Source organism: Rana temporaria, chromosome 6, assembly GCF_905171775.1.
Source record: "Rana temporaria chromosome 6, aRanTem1.1, whole genome shotgun sequence".
In the NCBI taxonomy this organism is placed as follows: domain Eukaryota; kingdom Metazoa; phylum Chordata; class Amphibia; order Anura; family Ranidae; genus Rana; species Rana temporaria.
The window spans coordinates 1,298,618-1,322,412 of NC_053494.1; the positions used below are offsets into that span (position 1 = coordinate 1,298,618).

The following is a 23,795-nucleotide window of genomic DNA, read 5'->3' on the forward strand; positions in this document are numbered from 1 at the left end:
ATGCTTAACTTGTAATACCAATGGCCACCACCAGATGGCGCCAGCTCACACATCTGGTGGTAATAACTTGTAATACCAACGGCTCACCACCAGATGGCGCCAGCTCAAAAAAAAAAAAAAAACTTTTTTTTTTTTGCCCACCTTCCAAGCCAAGTCGAGCCCTGATCTATTGTACCCTTTAGTCCGACTCATTGAATAGCCTTCTGTTCTGCAGCAGATGGACACAAATAAAAGAGGAGACACAACAAGTACCAGCAATACTTTATTGACTACTAAGAAGAATATGGCACTTTGATTGGTCGGAGGAGATCAGGAGATCAGAAGGTGACCTGCAGACAGGAGGATCCCAGGGGTGAGAGGTCGGAGAGGGGCGCGGAGATGGCCGCTATGCTGTACCCTCCGGCAGTGTGGAATGATTCTAGGTGATGTCCGGTGGAGGAGAGGAGCTCTGCCCGAGACAAAAAGGAGGACAAGTCAACACAACAGCAAAAGGGCAAGAAGATATTTCATCATGTCCCCTCCCCCTCCTATGCAGAATTTAGTTGCCCCCGTGTAGCAGAAGACCCAAATACACACATTTTTTTCTGCCCGACACCCAAACCTTTCAGATTCTCACTCTTTGTAATGTGATCTATAAAGAGGAAACATGAACATGGCTTGTGTACGGCACTTATGGGGTGTTGTTGGGTCCGTTGGTTGTGCCGTCATTATTTGGGGGGGAAGGGTTTGTGCCTCAGAGATATTTATGTGGAGCCTTGGCATACCTAAAAAGAAGAAGCATCGCCTCAACTCAAAAATCGTTGTTGAATCCCCCAGAGGACCAATGGCATGTAGCACTTGGTCTCCTTGTAATTCACGCGGTGGTTGCATAACTAGCATGGTCAACAGAATGAGTCTCCCTGCCCACCGCTCTTCAACCGCACTGTTCAGTGGCATACAAATACAGTGGAACCTCGGATTGCGAGTAACACGGTCAACGATATATATATATATAAATAAAAAATAATTTTGGATTCGGTTTGCGAGTGTAGTCTTGTAAAACGAGCAGGTTTCAGGCCAAAGTGGTGTGCAGTACCGCTTTTGGCCTGAGGTTGGGGGGGGGGGGGGGGGGGCGCTGGAGCCGCGATCAGCGCCATTGGAAATGCACGGAATGGCCAGAGGACAGCATAGCTGACCTCTGCAAATCTTTGGTAAGAAGGTTTCCAAGGTCAGTCAAAGCACCCTCGGCCCTTTCCGAGGCTCTCCCACACCCCCCTCCTCTGGCTGCATGCGGTATTGCATCCCATTGAAGTCAATGTGGAACAAATTAATCTGGAAACTGGCTTTGATATGCGAGTACTTTGGATTACAAGTATTCTTTTGGAACGGATTATGCTTGTAATCCGAGGTTCCGCTGTACTTAATAAGGTGCGACAGTGCTCCCCTCTGACAGGAGGCACATGCTGGAGACAAGTACCATCATGGAGGGAGAGGGGAGAATTGGCTCCAGTGCTGTAGCTCTCCCAGAGGAACACCCATAAACTGGGATTCAGCCTAGGGTGGAACCAATAGTCAACACAACAGATTTTATTGCACAACGCAGTCACAGATAACAATAGGACCAAGTGCTAGATGCCCCCGGTCCCCTAAGACAGGGTTTCTGAACTCCAGCCCTCAAGGCACCCCAACAGGTCATGTTTTCAGGCTCTCCATTATTTTGCACAGGTGATTTAATCAGTTTCACTGCCTTAGTAATTACCACAGCCGTTTCATCTGAGGGAAATCCTGAAAACACGACGTGTTGGGGCGCCTTGAGAAACCCTGCCCTAAGGAATTAAACAATGATTCTCAGTTGAGTGGATAGTGGTAATGGAACAAGCACTTACCTAGTAGATTGCCGAGAGAGGCCTCGCTGGTCCACAGAAGTAGAGTCCCGCTCAGCGACACCGGGCTCCGGAAACACGAAGATGCAGCCTGAAGCAGACATGGCAGGGTGCCACTCAATCCACCAACTACATGTATATCTCCTGCAGACACCTTCAGCTTGGTCTCTGTAGAGTCCACGGAATGGTGGGATTTCACCTAGGACCAAGAAGGAAACATGTCAGCCAATCAGTGACTGGACAGTGTGGAGCAGCGAGAAGTTCAGAAGGAAGGAAGCCAACGCGGTGTGAGGGTATAGCTGGGCTTTGGCAGGGAAGAAGGTGAAGATAAGAGCAATATACTGTACATACCCATCATACCGGTTTGGTCTAGTCAGTGGGAGATGGAAGTGGTGCCGAAATGTAAAAGGATTAATACCACGCATGTCTAGAACCTAAAATGTTGGTCTTTGAAAGACAGAGTCATAGCCTATAAAGATCCGTCTTCAATTCCCTACTTAAGGTTTAGGGACACCAAATTCATACATTTCATTGCACCCCGAGGACCAGGGCTCCATCCTGAAAAGCCTCCAGAGAGGAGTCAAGTCCGGGGGTTCCAGATGTTCCCCTATAGTCGCCCGTCTTCTTACTCATCCTTCCATCTTGAGGTTTGACTTCCTCATCTCTCTACCCAGTCTTGTCTGTTCACAAAGTAAATGTAGAGATGCGACGCGATCCAAACAGTGTTTCCGTCTTTTAACATTCGTCACGCACAGTGCATAGATCAATGTTCCCGAAACGGAGGAGGACTAGCTCCATCATCAGGACAAAGCCGGAGGAGGAGGACAAGCTCCTCCATCATCAGGACAAGCTCCTTCATCATCATCAGGACAAAGCAGAGGAGGACAAGCTCCATCATCATCATCATCAGGACAAAGCAGAGGAGGACAAGCTCCTTCATCATCAGGAAAAAAAGGAGGAGGACAAGCTCCTTCATCAGGAAAAAAAAGAGGACAAGCTCCTTCATCAGCAGGACAAAGCAGAGGAGGACAAGCTCCATCAGGACAAAGCAGAGGAGGACAAGCTCCTTCATCAGGAAAAAAAGGAGGAGGAGGACAAGCTCCTTCATCAGGAAAAAAAGGAGGAGGACAAGCTCCTTCATCAGGACAAAAATGGAGGACAAGCTCCATCATCATCAGGACAAAAACAGAGGACAAGCTCCTTCATCATCAGGACAAAAACGGAGGAGGACAAGCTCCTTCATCATCAGGACAAAGCAGAGGAGGACAAGCTCCTTCATCATCAGGACAAAAACGGAGGAGGACAAGCTCCATCATCAGGACAAAGCAGAGGAGGACAAGCTCCTTCATCATCAGGACAAAAACGGAGGACAAGCTCCTTCATCAGGACAAAAACGGAGGACAAGCTCCTTCATCAGGACAAAAACGGAGGACAAGCTCCTTCATCAGGACAAAAACGAAGGACAAGCTCCTTCCATCACCAAATGGAGGACAAGATCCTTCATCACCAAAGAGCTGTGAAAATATGGAATAGACTTCCCCAGGGACTTGTTTTAGTGCCTTCGTCAGAGGTGTACTGGCAATAGGTATTCCTGCTGTTCACAACAAGACATTTGTTCTTCTATGTAATCTTTTAGTTTTTATGACGGTTGCATTTGAAAATAGATTATTCGATTTTACCGGCCTGGAGCAGCCGGATTTGAGGAGTTTGGGGCACATTCATCAGAGGTGAAGGAAGGACACGTCATTTCTGGACAGGAGTTTTGTGGTTTGGTGGAAGGCAAGCCAAGAACTCACCTGGATTCCAACTTCCTTGGCAAACAAAGAGGAATTCACCAGGTTGACCTTCTTGTCTGAGTTTTGGAGAAGACCGATGGCCACCGCTGAGCAGAGGAAGGAGCCCGAGCTCTTCAGAGCATTTCCTAATTGAAGAAAATACAATTTCACATTAAAAACATTGGAATTTTCTGCTGATGGATGGGGGGGGGGGGGGGTGGTCACTGGGTGCCCTAATATATATATATATATATATATATATATATATATATATATATATATATATATATATATAAATAAATGGACAGGAGGTACAGACAGGGGGGCAGGATGCAGATCTACAGACAGGGTGGGGGGGGGGGGGGGACACCTCCTGGCTCACCTGATGTGGTCACTTGGACCTCTCCACTGACTTTTGGCAGCATGGATCGGAGGAGGACCCCCAGTGCCTCCCCCAGCTTGATCCAGGGTTTGGTTTCTGGGGAGAATGCTTTGGTGAGAGCCGGAGCATTGACCTGTAGAGGGAGAAGAGATCCGAGAGATGTGAGGAACAATCAAAACACAGAAGAAGAGCAGATTTACAACCACAAACTGGCAACAGGAAAGGACATGACATTTTGGCTTCTATTCAAATCTCTAAGCACTGGAAATCTGCATGGAGTCAGAACCTCCGAGGACTGGAAATCTGCATGGGTCCAACCCACTACTAGCAAGGAGGACCTACAAAAGGGGGTCCAACCCGCTACTAGCAAGGAGGACCTAATAAGGGGGGTCCAACCCACTACTAGCAAGGAGGACCTAATAAAGGGGGTCCAACCCGCTACTAGCAAGGGGGACCTAATAAAGGGGGGTCCAACCCGCTACTAGCAAGGGGGACCTAATAAAGGGGGTCCAACCCGCTACTAGCAAGGGGGACCTAATAAAGGGGGTCCAACCCGCTACTAGCAAGGGGGACCTAATAAAGGGGGTCCAACCCGCTACTAGCAAGGGGGACCTAATAAAGGGGGTCCAACCCGCTACTAGCAAGGGGGACCTAATAAAGAGGGCCCAATCCACTACTAGCAAGGAGGACCTAATAAAGGGGGCCCAATCCACTACTAGCAAGGAGGACCTAATAAAGGGGGCCCAATGCGCTACTAGCAAGGGGGACCTAATAAAGGGGGCCCAATACGCTACTAGCAAGGGGGACCTAATAAAGGGGGCCCAATACGCTACTAGCAAGGGGGACCTAATAAAGGGGGTCCAACCCGCTACTAGCAAGGGGGACCTAATAAAGGGGGTCCAACCCGCTACTAGCATGGAGGACCTAATAAAGGGGCCGGTGAGGGTATATAGATAAAGACTGATGGGTACATATAGATGGAGATAGGTAGGTATAAATAGGTAGGTAGATCGATCTGTATAGATGGAATTAGACTCGGTGATCTCGGGAAGTGATGACGTCGGTCAGAGGACGAGTCATACAGAAAATAAAAAAAGATTGACATTTATGACTAACCTCTGTGTATTTGGCTGCAGAAAACTCCAAATGGACCTCAACGCCAAACCACAACTTCCCCTCCCCCCTCCGGATATCATTACTGGCTGAGAGCAGACAGAGCTCCGGGGGCCAGGAAATGTGAGGGGAACTCAGATCTTTATTATACACACATAGGAGGAGATCAATGTTATCAATACGTAGAATTGTCCTATAGACCAGATATATAGAATGTAATCATACATGGGAGGTGTCCTATAGGCCAGATATATAGAATGTAATCATACATGGGAGGTGTCCTATAGGCCAGATATATAGAATGTAATCATACATGGGAGGTGTCCTATAGGCCAGATATATAGAATGTAATCATACATGGGAGGTGTCCTATAGGCCAGATATATAGAATGTAATCATACATGGGAGGTGTCCTACAGACCAGATATATAGAATGTAATCATACATGGGAGGTGTCCTACAGACCAGATATATAGAATGTAATCATACATGGAGGTGTCCTACAGACCAGATATATAGAATGTAATCATACATGGAGGTGTCCTACAGACCAGATATATAGAATGTAATCATACATGGAGGTGTCCTACAGACCAGATATATAGAATGTAATCATACATGGGAGGTGTCCTATAGACAGATCATGTAGCACGAATGATATTGGTCAGTGGTGGGATCAGTGTACTGTCCAGTAGTAGGCAAGTTCACTGATGGAGGGAATAGTTCAAAGAATAGATTTGGATGGTGTTGGGTCCGGGGGGGGGGGGGGGGGGGGATAGGGGGGGGTGGGGTTAAACATCCATAGTGGGAGTTATATTAGTTTTAGGATTCAGCCTGGACTGGACGCTGCTGACCCGGGGGCCCCACACGGGACACTGCTGACCCAGGGGCCCCCACACGGGACACTGCTGACCCAGGGGCCCCCACACGGGACACTGCTGACCCAGGGGCCCCCACACGGGACACTGCTGACCCAGGGGCCCCCACACGGGACACTGCTGACCCAGGGGCCCCCACACGGGACACTGCTGACCCAGGGGCCCCCACACGGGACACTGCTGACCCAGGGGCCCCCACACGGGACACTGCTGAATGAATGAAAAATTTATAGAGCGCAACACATGCGAACTGAATTGCTTCTGGGCGCTAGTTGTTTATGACTCATGACCTCAAAAGAGCAGAGTCATAAACAACTGCTGACCCGGGGGGCTCATATTAAACCCCCTAAAATGCATTATATTGAAGGCTTCTGAAGAGCCGACAGCTTGTCCTGCATCATCATTACTGAAGCAGATTTCTAGAAGAACCTCTTAGTGAGAAGTTCAGGGAGGACGGAAACCTCCAAACCTCCCACGTGTGATCTTCACAGTCTGTGGCCCAGGGGTAGTGGGTGTTTGTTGTTCATTGACGAGGTTTAAGAACACATCATGCGGGAAACGACATCTATTTTTATGGTCACATATCTGACCTTTATCAAAGCAAATCTTCATCCCCGGGGCCCCAGACTTCAGGAAACCTCCTCAGATATCCCTCCATATATCTGACCTCATCTTCTTCCCTATAGATCCCAGACTTCAGGAAACCCCCTCAGATATCCCTCCATATATCCGACCTCCACCAGGCCTCATCTTCTTCCCTATAGATCCCAGACTTCAGGAAACCTCCTCCTCCACATATCGGACCTTGGATTACTCTGGCATGGACAGGCACCAGTAGGCATGGCCCCCCACAATACAGGCACCAGTAGGCATGGCCCCCCACAATACAGGCACCAGTAGGCATGGCCCCCACCCCACAAGACAGGCAATAGTAGGCATGGCCCCCCACAAGACAGGCAATAGTAGGCATAGGGACCACATTATCATTACCTGTCCTGACTACATCCCAATATTAAGAGAGGTATGGACTCCAGAGACAGAGATATATGTTTGCCCCTGTACAAATCATTAGTAAGACCTCATCTGGAATATGCAGTTCAGTTTTGGGCCTCAGTTCTCAAAAAGGATATCGGGGAACTGGAGAAAGTGCAGAGAAGGGCAACCAAACTGATAAGAGGCATGGAGGAGCTCAGCTATGAGGAAAGATTAGAGGAACTAAATGTATTCTCTCATGAGAAGAGGAGAATTAGGGGGGGATATGATCAACATGTATAAATATATAAGGGGTCCATACAGTGAACTTGGTGTTGAGTTATTCACTTTACGGTCATCACTGAGGACAAAGGGGTGCTCTTTACGTCTAGAGGAAAAGAGATTTCATCTCCAAATACGGAAAGGTTTCTTCACAGTAAGAGCTGTGAAAATGTGGAACAGACTCCCTCCAGAGGTGGTTCTGACCAGATCAGTAGATTGCTATAAGAAAGGTCTGGATACTTTCCTAAATGTACAGAATATAACTGAGTACTAAGATTTATAGGTAAAGTTGATCCGGGGAAATCTGATTGCCTCTCGGGGGATCAGGAAGGAATTTTTTCCCCTGCTGTAGCAAATTGGATCTCATGCTCTGCTGGGGTTTTTTGCCTTCCTCTGGATCAACTGTGGGTATGGAGTTGGGTGTATGGGATTGTATTGTGTTTTTTATTTTGTTTGTTTATTTTTTTGTGGTTGAACTGGATGGACTTTTTTCAACCTGACTGACTATGTAAGACGTAAAAGTCATGACATGGAAATTTCAGGAGACAGGAGGCCATACTCCTGTTATGGTGGTTGGGCGACCCTGAGATGGCTTTGGCCTTCACCCACCCCTTATGTTTTACTGGTGTCAAGGGCAGCCATGAGAATTGCCGAGGGGTGTATACACAGGATGTAGGCTAGGAAAGTGAAAATTTGGGGTGACCTTCTAGAAGGGTCCCTACTTCCAGGCTTTGGGGGGGGGGTCTAGAATCTAGGCGTCTAGTCCTGACTTCCCAGACTAGGAATGATGTAGCTGTGAGAGGTCCATTGCCTGTCGGGAACATTGTCTATAGAAGGAAACCAGAAGAAGAAGGGATTCATTCTCCCGGCTGCCCATCTGGGCCTAGAGTGCCCAAGAAGGGCCAACTGCAGAGACATAAGAAACTGAAAGGCAGACACCCATCTGAGCCTACAGACTCTACAATGGCCTATGGCAGAGATCTAAAGAACCTCAAGCTGACCTGTGAGAGGTCAAAAGAACCTACAGATTCAATGCTGGCCTGTGATAGAGGCTTAGGGACCTGGAAGACAGCCGCCATCGGTCGGGAACCTCATTTCTCCAAGGGCTCATTTGTGTTTGCATGGACGTGAGCATAGGAGTTTAACAAGACGTGCAAGGACAAGAAAAAGCTGGCATGGGCCACGACGCACCCATGCATGCACGGGCGTGCCCACAGATCCTGGCGGCCCATTTTAAACTGGAGGTCTGCCTAGCCTCATTGCTGGATTGTCCTCATTCCATGTTCCCGAGAATCTCCCGATCTTGCTACAGACCCAGCTACATCTGACGCTGCTCTTTGGATTCCCCTCGCTGCTCATCTGCGTTATTGGCCCCAGCCTGGATTTCTGACCATGCCTACCTCCCTGCCAGCAAGTTGCTGACTACTGGACTGCTGTTTCCAACCTTGAACCCGATTGTGATCCTTTGCCTATCTGCCTGGCTGCTGCAGAACATATCTTGTGACCCAACTCCATATTGCCACTGGGTGCATCCCCGCATTTCCAAGCTCATGTTTGCTGGCACTTGTGCCCTTCCACTGCCCTAGCACTCCCTGCCTTCACCACGCAAAAAGCCTACCCTCGTCATCTCGGGCTCCACCAGCAGGGCTGCTGATAGAAATCATGGGGCCCCGTACAGCCTACCTGACGGGCCCCCCCCCCCCCTTCAGCTCTACCCCTGGTCCCTCCTTCAGCCCCACCCTGGCCCCTCCCCAGATGCCATATTGTGCTGCAGACAGTTCCACCACACCTGCTAATGCCATATTGTGCTGCAGACAGTGCCACCCATGGGTGGCACTGTCTGCAGCACAATATGGCATTGGCAGCATGGGTGGCACTGTCAGCAGGCAGCACATGCATTACGGCATTAGGGTCACGGGTGGCACTGTCTGCAGCATATTACGGCATTGGCAGCATGAGTGGCACTGTCTCTGCAGGCAGCACATGCGTTATGGGCCATAATGCATGTGCTACCTGCAGACAGTGTCACCCATGCCGGCAATGCCGTAATGTATAGATGCTTCTGCAGTAATAGTAGTAGTAGTAGTAGTAGTAGATCTTGAATCCCCCCCCCCCCCCCCCCCAAGCAAGGGGCCCCAGGAGTCACTTCCTCCCTGATCCTGCTGCTGCCTGGACAGGAGTGCAAGTGTCCACAAACGATTCCAGCTGCTCCCCCCCCCTTTTGCCACCGCCGCCGCTCACCTCACTCAGGCCGAAAGAGAAGAAATAGTCCCTGGCAGACTCGGACAGGTGATGTTAGTCATAGTGGCTGGAGGATTATTTATTTTTTTACATTAGTTCTGTTCAGGTTGCCCGGGCCCGGTACAACAGGGCCAGTTGTACTGGCCTATCAGCGGCCCTGTCCTCCAGTGACGCCGTCTGGGCTTGTAGAAGTCTGCAGAGTGGAGAGATCCTGGCTGCTGTTTTTTGGGCATTCTGTACCCCCAAACCCTCTCTCCCAAAGACAGTTGAGCCAATAAGACGATAGATTGCACTGAATGGGGGCGCTGCTATGCAAGGTCTTTATGGGGGTAGGGCTACAGTAGGATGGTTTTCTGCCCCCCCCCCCGGTGTCTCAATATCTCATACAGCCTTTAGAAATCAGCCCATACCCACCATATGACCCGAAATCTGGTGGTGGTGGTGGGGGTCAGCTTTTGCATGCATGAGAGTAAAGTAGTCATGATAAAAATTGTCTACCCTGTAAGTCAGCCATTCTCAACCAGGGTTCCTCCAGGGTTGGCAAGGGGTTCCTTGAGATGTCGCCAACTGTCCTCCCTTCTCATGGTGCCTGCATAGCTTCAGGTCCAATGCCACTTGGCAGAGCCATTGCCATGCCTGCAAGGGTGTCATCCTAGTCATCCGTCTAGGGGTAGCATTCTTCAGACTTACCGCCACCAATGTAAAGAGCCTTTTCCCAATGACACCCGATGGACTAATATTCCCAGGGGTACCCTATGAACCAAGAAATTTTTCTAAGTGTTCCTCTGGGGTAAAAAGGTTGAGAAAGGCTGCTGTAAGTCATCACTGTGTGGTGTTCATACCTCCGGCCTGTAGATGTCACTCTTTACACATGTTATATGTATAATCCTTTCTATACTCTGTACCAGTTCTGTCTTATGGATGAGGAAACTTATTAGAGCTCTCTGAGACTACTCTGCCCCCCCCACCCCAGACTACAGGACACAACGTATTGTAGAGAAAGACAAAACACAGGAGAGCAACACGAGAACATGACCCATCAACTCTACTCACCGCTCCGGCCAGAGCGCGTTCCTTCACCAGATCCACAATCTGCTGCGCAATCTCCTCCCCGCAGCGGTTCTGGGCTTCATGTGTGCTGGCCCCCAGGTGGGGGAGGCTGATCACCAGAGGGTGGTCTATGAGGGCCCGATCCCGGGGAGGTTCCTGGGTAGGAAGGTGTTAAAAAAAAAAAAAAGGAATTTAGTGATAAGCTAAAGGGTTAACCAAGCTAAAAATTAACCAAAACTAGGACTGAGGACCACATTCCTGTGAAGCTGATGAACAATTTCACATCCCCAAAATGTTGCCAAAAATTGTACTGCGGTGTGAAAATAAAAAAAAAAAAAAAAAAGGAAGAAGGAATGCGCTTCGTATATCAACAAAAAACATTGGCCCAGATTCAAGAAGCAATTGCGCCCGTGTAACCATAAGTTACACGGCGCAATTGCTTACTTGCTCCTGTGTAACGAGTGCTCTTATGCCCGCATATCTTAGGCTGCATTCTTGCGTGTGCCGCTAGGGGGCGTTCCCATTGTGATCAGCGTGTAGTATGCAAATTGCATACTACCACCGATTCACAAACTTGCGCGGGCCCTGCGTATGCAAGTTACGGAGTTTCCGTACGGCAACTTTAGCGCAAGGCTGCCCCTTCTAATAGTAGGGGCAGCCAATGCTAAAGTATAGCTGCCGATCCTGCGCAGTGAAATTTGAATTTCACGTCGTTTGCGTAAGCGATTCGTGAATGGCGCTGGACGCCATTCACGTTCACTTTGAAGCAAATGACGTCCTTGCGACGTCATTTGCCGCAATGCACGTCGGGAAAGTTTCCCGACGGAGCATGCGCTGTACGCTTGGGGCGGGAGCGCGCCTAATTTAAATGATTCCCGCCCCCGGCGGGATCATTTACATTGCGCGCGCTTACGCCGGGCAATTTTGCCGGCGCGCCCTCGCAATTTACCCAGCTACAGCTCCGTTAATCGAGGGCAGCGCAAAATATTTGCGGGGGCGCAGGGCAAAATCGTTGCCCTGCTCCCCCGCAAATATCGCGCAAATGTACCTGAATCTGGGCCATTGATGATCACCAGGTCAAGGGAAAACCTGAGGACCTCACTCATCCCCTGAATCCTTCCGGGAGCCCGGGGGCCACGATAAACCTTTCAGGATGGAAAGTAGGAAGACCATTAGGAACATCCGTTCCCTGATCTCCTCTGCAGCATGTGAACCACTAAGCACTTCCAGGTTCAGAGAAGCTGGACAAAGAGTAGGTCAACCACAGTCTGTGCGCAATCAGTTGGAGCAGAGGACAGGGGAGATGAACCACTAATAGATCCTTGATGGCTTCAACAAGAGTACCTGTCACCTGCTCCAGGGAGCTTGGATTCCCTGATCTTTGCAGAGTGTGAACCCTGAAGTGATTGGCTCTGAGCACCTCCAGGTTCAAAGCAGCCAGGTAAATAGTGGGTCAACCACAGTCTTTGCTCAGTTGGAGGAGACGACAGGGGAAGTATTGGATATCTAATAAATCCTTGATGGCTCCAACAAGAGTACCTGTCACCTGCAGAATGGAGCTCGGGGTCCCTGATCTCCTCCTCTGCAGAGTATGAACCCTGAAGTGCACCTCCTGGTTCAAAGCAGCCGGGTATAGAGCATCTACAGTCTTGTTCAGTTGGCGCAGATGGTAGTAGGGACATTGGATGTCTAAATGGGCTCTAAAGAGTACCTGTCATCTGCACAATGCTATCATACTGTATAGGTGGCTTGGATTGTAAGCTCCCATAAAATAGCATTAAAACAAAATTACATAAAAAAAATAAAATAAAAAAGTGCAATACTAAAATTGGAAAAAAAAAAAAAAAAAAAAAAAAAAAAAGCCCCCCGGTCAGCCTACACATAGACATACAAATAGAAATGTATAGTTCTTGGTTCCTCAATTTATGGGTAACTTGATGAGCTGTAGATATATTCGAAGCGTCACCTATAAATACAGCGCCCAGAGGCCATTCAGTTCGCATGTGTTGCGCTTTACAAGTCTCTCTCTCTCTCTCACTCACTATAAATACATCTTGGGCGCCGTAATTTTCCTCCACTGACACTGGACATATATGGTATCAAACAACTCGGTACAGCCCAATATATTATAAATAAATGGGGAGGACTGCATCATATGTGTGCACTAAAAAATGTTTTGTTTTTAAACTGAAAAATAAACCTGATAAACAATTGTGCAAATATTGCAGGACATAAAAAAAAAAAAAAAAAAAATATGGCAACTGCTACCATTGAATTCTGCAGGGCCTTCTCTTTAGACGGAAGTATCACTTTTCCCCCCCTTTTAGGCCGCTTTCACACTTGTGCGACTTTGGACTGCAGTCGCATTATAGGTGGTACCCCATGATTTCCAATGAGTACCGCTCATATCTGTGCGACTTCAAAGTAGTCCCTGCACTACAAACGGAGGAGGAGGAGGAGGAGGAGCTGTGCACGGAGGAGGAGGAGGAGGAGGAGGAGGAGCTGTGCACGGAGGAGGAGGAGGAGGAGGAGGAGGAGGAGCTGTGCACGGAGGAGGAGGAGGAGGAGGAGCTGTGCACGGAGGAGGAGGAGCTGTGCACGGAGGAGGAGGAGGAGGAGGAGCTGTGCACGGAGGAGGAGGAGGAGGAGGAGCTGTGCACGGAGGAGGAGGAGGAGGAGGAGCTGTGCACGGAGGAGGAGGAGGAGGAGGAGCTGTGCACGACGGAGGAGGAGGAGGAGGAGGAGGAGCTGTGCACGACGGAGGAGGAGGAGGAGGAGGAGGAGCTGTGCACGGAGGAGGAGGAGGAGGAGGAGGAGGAGGAGTCACGCTAGCACTGTAGGTCACATAGGAAGATAGAACAAAATACTACATGTACTCCGTCCTATGGGGAACTGAGAAGTGAAACTTCCTCTAAAGAAAATACAGAACTTTTAGGGAGTTTAGGTAATTTTGTTTCCAAAAATGCACATTTTTACATGTGCAGAATTTTTTATATAAATAAAATTGCTTTGTTAGCAGGGATGGGAAACCACAAAAGTGGTGCTTTTTTTTGTATTTTTAAAGTGAACGCTTTAAGAAAAAAAAAAAAAAAAAAAAAAATTTCCCAGCCTCGATCCACACCTAGGGGAGGACGACGCATCCGGAGCCCACGCATGCGCAGACGTGCTATGGATCTCTCCAGGTGCGCATGCACAAGATCCTGCAAGCCGCCTCCCGGGATGCATGATGTAGCTCTTGCGCATGCGCAGACACGCTAGGGGGCCTAAAAAAAAAAATAGAGAAGTGTAAAAGCACTTGTAGACCCGGCGCACACGTGACCAGCGATCGGCACCACACATGTGAGGAATCGCTGCGAACATCAGAGTAAGGGCAATCAGTCTAGGGCAGCGATAGTGAACCTCGGCACCTCAGATGTTTTGGAACTACGTTTCCCATGATGCTCCACTACAGTGCATAAAGCATGTGCATGATGGGAAATGTAGTTCCAGAACATCTGGGGGGGGGGGGGGGGGAGGTTCCTCATCACTGTTCTATGGCCATGGAGTAGATTTACTCCTCACTAATATCCTGAAAAAGTCTTCAGATGTGCCACCTCATGGACAATTTTAGATACTGCGGTCTGTTGCCAATTCATGGGTGTGCGCAATTTTAACCACTTGCTTACTGGGCACATATTCAGTATCATATATCAGTTTAGGCCGATACGTATTCTTCTACATATTTTTTTTTTCAAAAAATATCGCAATAAGCGTATAGTGATTGGTTTGCGCAAAAGTTATATCACCTACAAAATAGGGGATTGTTTTTTTTATTTATTTTTACTAGTAATGGCGGCGATCTGCGATTTTTATCTTGACTGTGACATTGCGGCAGACACATCGGACACTTTTGACACATTTTTGGGACCATTCACATTTATAAAAATCGATCCGAGCTATAGTAATGCACCGATTACTGTATAAATGTGACTGGCAGGGAAGGGGTTAACACTAGGGGACCAGGAAGGGGTTTAAATGTGTACCCTGGGAGTGATTCTAACTGTGGGGGGAGGGGACTGACTGGGGGAGATGACCGATCGGTGTTCCTATGTAAAGGGACACAGATCGGTCTCCTCTCTCCCTGACAGGACGTGGATCTCTGTGTTTACACCCCATCATTATACACAGAGCTCCACGTCCTTGGCTGTGCAACGGGCGATGGCGAGTACCTGGCGGCCATCACGGCCGCCAGGCACGCGCATCGGCACCTCAGTGACACGGCTGCGCTGGCGCGCCCCCCCAGTGGCCGGAAGAGCCGAGGATGTCAATAGACGTCCTCCCGGACCTGAGGAGCCACCTTGTGGTCATCAATTGACAATGGTCCGGGTCTGAAGAAGTTAAATCTTGCCGTGTTTGGTATCTATTTACTCGATGAAACATCCGCTTTTATATTTCTCCAAACTCCAGAGTACTATATTATGTTTGCTTGCACTAAAATTCATTAAAAAGTGTATTTATTTTTTTTCCTGAAAATTTGCAATTGATAAATGGCTGGGCATATATCGTGCGATATAAAAAAAAATTGCAACAGCCACCATTTTATTCTCCAGGGCCTCTGCTTTCAGAAAATAGATCATGTTTGGGGGGTTCTCATTCATTTTTTAGCTAGAAATAAAATAAAAATCTTTTTTTTTTTTTTTTTTACATGTATGCGAAGAAATGCCGCCATTGCTCCGGGAAGGAATCGGTTAATGTAGATTGCTGCCATTTATAGATCTTTTCTCCGTCATCAGATTTAAAAAAATGGATGAAAATTATTCAGCAAAATCTAAATATAGATCATGTCCCCGATGACCGAGGACTCCGGAACTCGGCGTCGGGCCAAGGTCACATGACGCAACCCCTGACCCGGCAGTAAAGGGGATCCCCCCCCCCCCCCCTTTCAGGCCAGAAGTTCACGGAGTTCCCAGCAATCTTGAAGTGACCTTCCTGCTGGAGCGGCCATCTTGGAAAGAACCGGCTTCTCCCGGCCCGGCAGGCTGCCCTTATCTCGGGTTACTGAGTAACGGAGACGTATAGATAAGTGGCGTCTACGGGGGTCAGAGGTCGCCCCTGGTACTGCAGCGTCACCGCCTAGGCGCTCTCTTACCTCTGTGAACACATCCAGCCCCGCGCCTCCGCACTGCCCGCTCTCCAGCGCCCGCAGCAATGCCGCCTCGTCGATGATGCCGCCCCGGGCGCAATTGATCACCTGGACGCCGCGTTTGCACTTAGCGAAGGAGGCGTCGTTGAGCAGACCTGCAAAATGAGACAACAAGAGATGAGAGGGAGGGCGAGAGGTCACCAAAATCCACCGACCATAGAGCGGAGGGGGAGGGGCATTGGGTGTACCTGTGGTGGAGGGCAGCAGCGGGGTGTGCACTGTGATGTAGTCGCACTGCGGCCAGATCTCTTCCAGTGAAAACTGCTGAACCCCAAACTGTGCCGTCACCTCCGGGGGGATGATGGGGTCGTATCCGATGGTCTGCGGGAAGACAGAGGTGGTGAATGGTGGGGGGGGGCGAGGTGGAATGAGACAACGGACAGGCACTGTATGCGATAGGACAGAGACGTAGCTGAGAAAAGAGGGAGGATTCGGGGGGGGGGGGGAACCCCCAAGAACAAGATGGAGGCCACACTGCTTCCTGAACTCTGTATGGTGGTGCAGGATAATGACATACAATGAAGAGAAGGTGCCGGGTATCAGGCTGGAGAAGAGAGGACACAATATATACACTATGTAAAGATGGAGATAAGAAGAGGACCGGCAAGAAGAGGACCGGCAGGAAGAGGACCGGCAGGAAGAGGACCGGCAGGAAGAGGACCGGCAGGAAGAGGACCGGCAGGAAGAGGACCGGCAGGAAGAGGACCGGCAGGAAGAGGACCGGCAGGACAGACGGCCATACTGCCTCCTGAACTCTGTATGGCGGTGCAGGGCAATGAAATGGAATGAGGAGAAGAGGACAGAATATATATTATATTTGGATGGGGAAAAGAAGGTAAAAGGCGGGACAAATAGACAGACGGCCAGACTGCCTCCTGAACTCTGTGTATGGTGGTGCGGGATAATGAAACAGAATGGAGTAGAAGGTCCCGAGTATCAGGCTGGAGATGATAGGACACAATACATTATTATATAAAGATGGAGGCAGGAAGAGGACAGAAAGCTGCCCCCTGAACTCTGTGTATTGGGGAGGGGGGGGGGGGGGGGTAGCATAGTGATAGAGGTAGAAGAAGACCATTACCAGGAAAGGAAAGAGATGGAGGACCCACAATTAGGAGGATGGAGAAAGATTACAGAATATATACAGGTGGAGTCCATGATGAAATACAGACTGCCCCCTGCACTCTGTGTATGGAATTACAGTATAGCGATATGGGGAGAAGATGGGGTACTTTATAGTGATTTAGGTAGAAGAGGGGTACGGTATTGGTATATGGGTAGAAGAGGGCAGGTCCACCATCAGGAATTATGGGGCCCCTGAAATTGAGAAGCGGGGAAGTGCCACCGCTAATTGAGAAGCGGGACCCCCCCCTTTAAAAAGAAAAAAAAAGGGGGGGGTTACCATCCGGGCCCCTGGGGACCTCCGGGCCCCTTACAGGTGTACTGGCTGTACCCCCTGATGGCGGCCCTGGAAGAGGGGGTATAGTATAGTGATATGAGTAGAAGAGGGGGTACGGTATAGTTATGCGTAGAAGAGGGGGTACGGTATAGAGGTAAAAGAGGGGGTACGGTAGAGAGATACGGGTAGAAGAGGGGGTACGGTAGAGAGATACGGGTAGAAGAGGGGGTACGGTAGAGAGATACGGGTAGAAGAGGGGGTACGGTAGAGAGATACGGGTAGAAGAGGGGGTACGGTATGGTGATACGGTATGGTGATACGGGTAGAAGAGGGGGTACGGTATAGTGATATGGGTAGAAGGAGGGGTACGGTATAGAGATACGGGTAGAAGAGGGGGTACGGTATAGAGATACGGGTAGAAGAGGGGGTACGGTATAGCGGTGATGACAGGTGTGTAGGCACACTGCCTCCTGGGGGTGCAATACTATAAATTGGGGTGCAGGGAATGGTTGGTCCACACACGGATCTCCTACCTTCATCTGGAATGACTGCATCCTGGTAGCCACTTCCTTCCCAATGCGGCCCAATCCCAGAATTCCCAGCGTCTTCCCATGGAGCTCGGATCCCATATACTGGAGAGGGAAGGGAAGATCCATACATGAGACACAATCCAATCTAGAGATAGCAGGCCGCCGCCCCCCTCCGCACCTACCTTCTTACGGTCCCACTTCCCGTCCTTCATGGAGGCCGCGGCTTGTGGGATCTGTCTGGAGAAGAGGTCGGGGGGTTACAGAATATATGGAGGTGAATGACCCCCCTCCCCCACAATAAATGTCAGGTGTGGGTTGTAAATCACCCCCCCCCATATATACTCTACCTCATCCCCCCCCCCCCCCATATATACTCTACCCCCCCCCCCCATATATACTGGTGGGGAATCAGGGGGTACAGACAGATGGTGGGGAATCAGGTCTTTGAAGGACACACCAACCCCCCCTACACCGACTGACCACACCAACCCCCCCTACACCGACTGACCACACCAACCCCCCCCACACCGACTGACCACACCAACCCCCCCCACACCGACTGACCACACCAACCCCCCCCACACCGACTGACCACACCAACCCCCTACACCGACTGACTCCAGGATGCAGCCGACTTACCTGGACAGGCTGAGGATGAATCCACAGGTCAGCTCAGCGGCACTGATGCTGTTCCCGGTGGGGGTGCTGTGGAGGAAGGCAGACATGTCAGAGGTTAGAAGGTGACCACACACACACATTACAATCCAATTCTCTTCAGTCGATGGAGAAGATCCCCCCACATGGCACAATCTGATAGTCATTGCATGGAAACGGTGGTCTGGTGACAGAAGATTCCACTAGATGGACTAACAAAGCAGTTGTCCGTGTCCCCTCCTCCCCCCACCTGCCGGTAGAGAGACAAGTGGACAGAGGCGGCTGCCTAAGGCCTCGCACTTATAGGGGCCTTGCGGTGGCCTAATTTGCCTCTGCTCGATAACTGGACTGACCAACAGGCTACAGGGGGCATCTGCAAAAGCCGCGCGGGCAGGAGGATATGGACTTGGTGCCGGATGATGGTCCAATCACAGGTTAATGTCCCTTAGACTAGATCTTACATGATTCCCCCCATCCCCCATATACAATCTCAGATTGCAGTGTGTGTGGGGATCATTCAAGGACATCTACTCACGTACTTCATGACAATGATCCCATTCTTGGTAGCGGCATCTACATCCACATTGTCCACTCCGGTTCCGGCCCGTCCAACCACCTTCAGCCTGCTGCCGGCGGTCAGGACCTCCGCGCTCACCTTGGTGGCCGAGCGTACGATGAGCCCGTCATAGTCCTGGGGGGGGGGGGGGGCAAGAGAGACTTACTGCTGGAGACAGTATATCCGTACCGGTCAATATATACTTTCCCGATATCACCACTAAGTCCTTACCAACCACTGATGTCACCCACTCCATGGTGGAGAGTCCTCGCCATTGTGCGTTGGGTTCCCCTATAATTCAAAGCAGGCCTTTCTTCTCTTCTGGTATGGAATTAAAGAGGGGACACCACTCAAAAATGGAGGGGGCACCATATAAGAAAGACATGCCCTCACCATGGGAGGGGGGGGGGACAAAGCACCGAGTCCTCATGTTGATTAGGACAAGGGCCTCCTCCTCACAACCCTGGCCTGGTGGCAGGCCCGTCGGAACCCGACAGGCAAAGCAAGCATTTGCCTGGGTCCCCGAGCTGGCCAGGGGCCCCAGCAGGGAGGGCCCTTGCCGCACCGCTGCGTCCTCCTGCAGCTTGGTCGGCCGTGTACCATAACCGCGCAGTACAGGAGAATCAGGTTCCTGTTCCCGGCCGGACTGACAGGAAGTGCACACACTGAGTGTTCACTTCCCAGTCCGGCCCCGAGAACAGCAAAGTGAATCTCCTGTACCGCGCGGTTATGGTACACGGCCGACCGGACTGCAGGAGGAAGCAGCGGTGCGGCAAGGGCCCTCCCTGCTGGGGCCCCTGTGCGGACACCAACATCTGCCGGCGTGTGCGTGTGAGGCTGAGGCGGAGGATAGAGGTAAGCCGCCAATCCCCCCCCCCCCCCACTTCTCAACTTGAAATGTCACTTTTTTTTTGCTTGGGGCCCCCAAATGTCTTCGAACGGCCCTGCCTGGTGGGGGTCTGCAGGTGGAGGGCTTATCAGAATCTGAAAACCCCCATTTAACAATACAGAAGCTCCCAGATACACCCCCCCCCCATGTGAATGAGTATGTAAGGGAAGGGGGAGGAGTCATAGCAGAAGACATGCCCTCAACATGGGGGGGGGGGGGAGGGGGGACTGTGGCAAAGCACCGATTAGGGCAAGGGCCTCCTCCGCAACCCTGGCCTGGTGGTTGTGGGGATCTGCGAGTGGGGGGGCGGCTCATATCAGAATCTGGAAACCCTCTTTAACAATACAGAGGCTCTCAGATTCTCCGATACTGCCCCCCCATGTGAACGAGTAAGGAAGGGGGAGGGGGAACCACAGAAGAAGAAAGACATGCCCTCTTCATGGGGGGGGCCTTACAAAGCATTGAGTCCCCATGTTGATTAGGACAAGGGCCTCCTCCCCACAACCCTGGCCTGGTGGTTGTGGGGTCTGCAGGTGGAGGGCTTATCAGAATCTGGAAACCCCCTTTAACAATACAGAGGCTCCCAGATACTGCCCCACCCCCCCCCCCCATGTGAATGAGTATGCACCATAGCAGAACATATGCCATCAACATGGGGTACCTTGACAAAGCACTATATTCCCATGCTGACAGGGGCCTCCTCCCTACAACCCTGGCCTGGTGGTTGAGGGGGGCCGGAGATGTAGGTCCTATCAGAACCTAGATACTCATTCACATAAAAAAAAAGGGGGCGGGGTCTTGCAGGTGATGTCATTGACCATATTTGGACATGACTGTCTATTGTCAATGATGTTCCCCTGAGAGACCTCACCCCCTTTAGAAAAATACCCCCAACCTCATGTTGCGGGCACGTAGCATGGCATAGTTAAGGAGTTGGGGGGGAGGGGAAGGTGCGAACTTAACCCAACCCCCTCTTTCCTGGCTGAATATTCTGGTATGGATTATTTGAGGGGACCTCTTTTTTTTTTTTGCATGAGGTACCCCTTAAAATTCAAAGGGTCTCCCGGTAACATCCACAGCAGACAGTCACCTAGGATAAGAAGGAAGAGGCGGGGAACCGTCATTTACCAGCCAATCACACACATTGTTCTCTGTATGTGTATGGGGGAGGGGGGGTCACTTATGCCCGGGGGGGGGGGGGGGGGCCCTGACCCGGCCTGATGGTGATTAATGGAGCTTTTAGTACATGTCGGGTGTAATTCTCAGTATTTCTTCTTACTCTGTACATTCTGTGATTGGAGGATGATGGAGGATGTGATATTTATTATTATTTTTATTATTTTGTTTCTTCCTTTATTCAGAGATGGCAGATTGTAGGTTTGGGCTGGTTGTTGCTGCGTGGGGGATGGGATGTGCTGTACCCCCTCCCCTCCCCCAGTCTGTATTATTATTCCACATAAAAAGATGTTTTGCTTTCTAAGTCAATTCATAGCGTGCCAATCACAGGCTCCGCCCCCATATCATGTCTGTACCCCTCTTTACTGCACCTGTCACCCTCCTTCCCCCCACTCACCCCCCTCTTTCTCCTATCTCACCCCTCCCCCATCCTCCTGCCACCCCTCCATCATCCTCCTATCCCACCTCTCACACCCTCCTGCCCCCCCTCTACTCTCTCTCTCTCTCCGGTACCCCTCTTCCACCCCTTCCAGCCCCCCCCTCTCACCCTCCTGCCCCCTCTACCCCTCCTCACCCCTTCCAGCCCCCCTCTCCCCCTATCTCACCCTCCTGCCCCCTCTACCCTTCCTCACCCTCCCTCTCCCACCCCTTCCTGCCCCCTCTCCATCTCACCCTCCTGCCCCCTCTACCCTTTCTCACCCTCCTGCCCCCCTCTCCCCCTCCTTCCAGCCCCCCTCTCTCACTATCTCACCCTCCAGCCCCCCTCTCTCACTATCTCACCCTCCAGCCCCCCTCTCCCCCTATCTCACCCTCCTGCCCCCTCTACCCCTATCTCACCCTCCTGCCCCCTCTACCCCTCCTTCCAGCCCCCCTCTCTCACCCATTCCAGCCCCCCTCTCTCACCCATTCCAGCCCCCCTCTCTCACCCTCCTGCCCCCTCTACCCTTCCAGCCCCCCTCTCCCCCTATCTCACCCTCTACCCTTTCTCACCCTCCTGCCCCCTCTCCCAGCCCCCCTCCTTCCAGCCCCCCTCTCCCCCTATCTCACCCTCCTGCCCCCTCTACCCTTCCTTACCCTCCTGCCCCCCTCTACCCTCTCTCGCACCCTTCTGCCCCTCTCACCCTCCTGACCACCCCTCTTTCCTCTCCCCCCCCTCCTCTGCCCCCAGTCTCCGGCATTCCTCCTCTGGGCACACAGAGGGGTCTCATTGTTCATTGGGAGATGAGAATTCCTTCTATGAGGATAGAATGCCCCCCTCCCCCCCCAGAGCGGACTCTCCTCTGATCTCTTCCCTGATTGTTATGTAACAATGAATCCACATGTACTTCAAATGTGACAGGCCCCTCCCCCTCCTCTCTGACCCCGCCCCCTCTCCTGACACCTCTCCTCTCTCTTGCATCAGACTTTACAATGAATGAAGTTTTCCTGCAGCTGTGTCTATGCAGCATGTCCCCCCCCCCCCCCCCCCATCTGCAGAGCATCGCAACTTCCCAAACTATGGATCCTCTGCAGAGCTTCGCTGCCAATCATCGGCCACAGATCATCTCTTCTCTACTAATATCATTCAATTCTGCAGAGCATCGCAACTTCCAAAACTAGGGATCCTCTGCAGAGCTTCGCTGCCAATCATCGGCCACAGATCTCTGCAGATCATCTCTTCTCTACTAATATCATTCAATTCTGCAGAGCATCGCAACTTCCCAAACTATGGGTCCTCTGCAGAGCTTCGCTGCCAATCATCGGCCACAGATCATCTCTTCTCTACTAATATCATTCTGCAGAGCATCGCAACTTCCCAAACTATGGAGCGCTGCCGACAGTGACATGTCACATTAAAGATTGAAGTTGAGAAAGGGGGGGGGGGGGGTGTTCTGCTGTCGGAAATGACATCTTACATTAAATTGAGAAGCAGGGGGGGTGCTGACTCCTTACATCTTCTCCCATGCAGCCAGCGAGTTGACATCTCACCAGACGAGGCCTCTAGTAATTTGGGGGGCCCTAAACGGCTTGCATAGTGAGCCTAAAGGGCGGATCGGCCCTGGTACAGATCATCTCTTCTCTACTAATATCATTCAATTCTGCAGAGCATCGCAACTTCCCAAACTATGGATCCTCTGCAGAGCTTCGCTGCCAATCATCGGCCACAGATCTCTGCAGATCATCTCTTCTCTACTAATATCATCATTCTGCAGAAGATCAATCCCAATATTAGACATTTCTGCAAAAAAATACCCCCCCCCATTATTACCATTTCTACAGAACATTGTCATAGGACATCTCTCTGCAGAGCATCTCCCCATTATTATGTTTCATTGTACCCTGCAGACCATTGCTGTGTTGGCACACTCCGCAGACCATCACTGCAGCCCCCAGCATCCTGCAGACTATCACCCCCCCCATGCATTACCTGGATCTTGGCGATGAGCTCCTGGGGGGTCAGTCCGGGGGATTCGGTGACCTCGATGCCCCCCTGGGATCTCAGGAGGTGGGCACAGGCGGGGGCCAGGCTATCACTGATCAGGACCCGTCTGATATCACTCAGGGCCATGGCTGGAGCTCCTTCTCTGATCTCTACTGCTGACAATCTAATATTCCACACAGCCTGAGATCCCAGCAGATTTTCCAAATCACTAATTTCTGGATCTCCTCCTCCTCCTCCCTCCATGTGACACCACTCACCCCTCCCCCTCCCTCTCCCCTCCTCCTCCTCCTCCCAGACTCAACACAGTCTACAATGTAACCATCTGCAGGGGAGAGGAAACAATGTTCAGATGTACGAACCCATCCCCCCCAAGGATCAATGTACAGGTGTGTGATCCCATCCCCCCAAGGATCAATGTACAGGTGTGTGATC

General features: G+C 50.9%; 1 protein-coding gene across 1 annotated transcript; it reads right to left on the bottom strand.

Moving 5' to 3' along the window:
* Positions 1-249: 249 nt before the first annotated feature.
* On the bottom strand, positions 250-23,599 carry PHGDH (phosphoglycerate dehydrogenase). Its single transcript, XM_040355854.1, has 12 exons — positions 23,349-23,599; positions 18,860-19,011; positions 18,306-18,371; positions 17,849-17,903; positions 17,670-17,768; positions 15,926-16,058; positions 15,684-15,832; positions 10,559-10,711; positions 4,020-4,152; positions 3,659-3,783; positions 1,866-2,061; positions 250-448 (listed from the first exon to the last, which is right to left on the bottom strand). Exons 1-12 carry the CDS (start codon positions 23,487-23,489, stop codon positions 318-320), a joined length of 1,533 nt encoding a protein of 510 aa, XP_040211788.1. The 5' UTR covers positions 23,490-23,599; the 3' UTR covers positions 250-317.
* Between the last annotated feature and the right edge of the window lie 196 nt (positions 23,600-23,795).

Excerpts from the sequence above, each read along its gene's own strand:
- PHGDH (XM_040355854.1), bottom strand. The coding sequence starts at position 23,489 with ATGGCCCTGAGTGATATCAGACGGGTCCTGATCAGTGATAGCCTGGCC. Across the intron at positions 3,784-4,019 it reads GGTCCAAGTGACCACATCAG|GAAATGCTCTGAAGAGCTCG; the intron begins GTGAGCCAGGAG and ends TTCTTCAATTAG. Across the intron at positions 449-1,865 it reads CTCTCTCGGCAATCTACTAG|AGCTCCTCTCCTCCACCGGA; the intron begins GTAAGTGCTTGT and ends TGTCTCGGGCAG.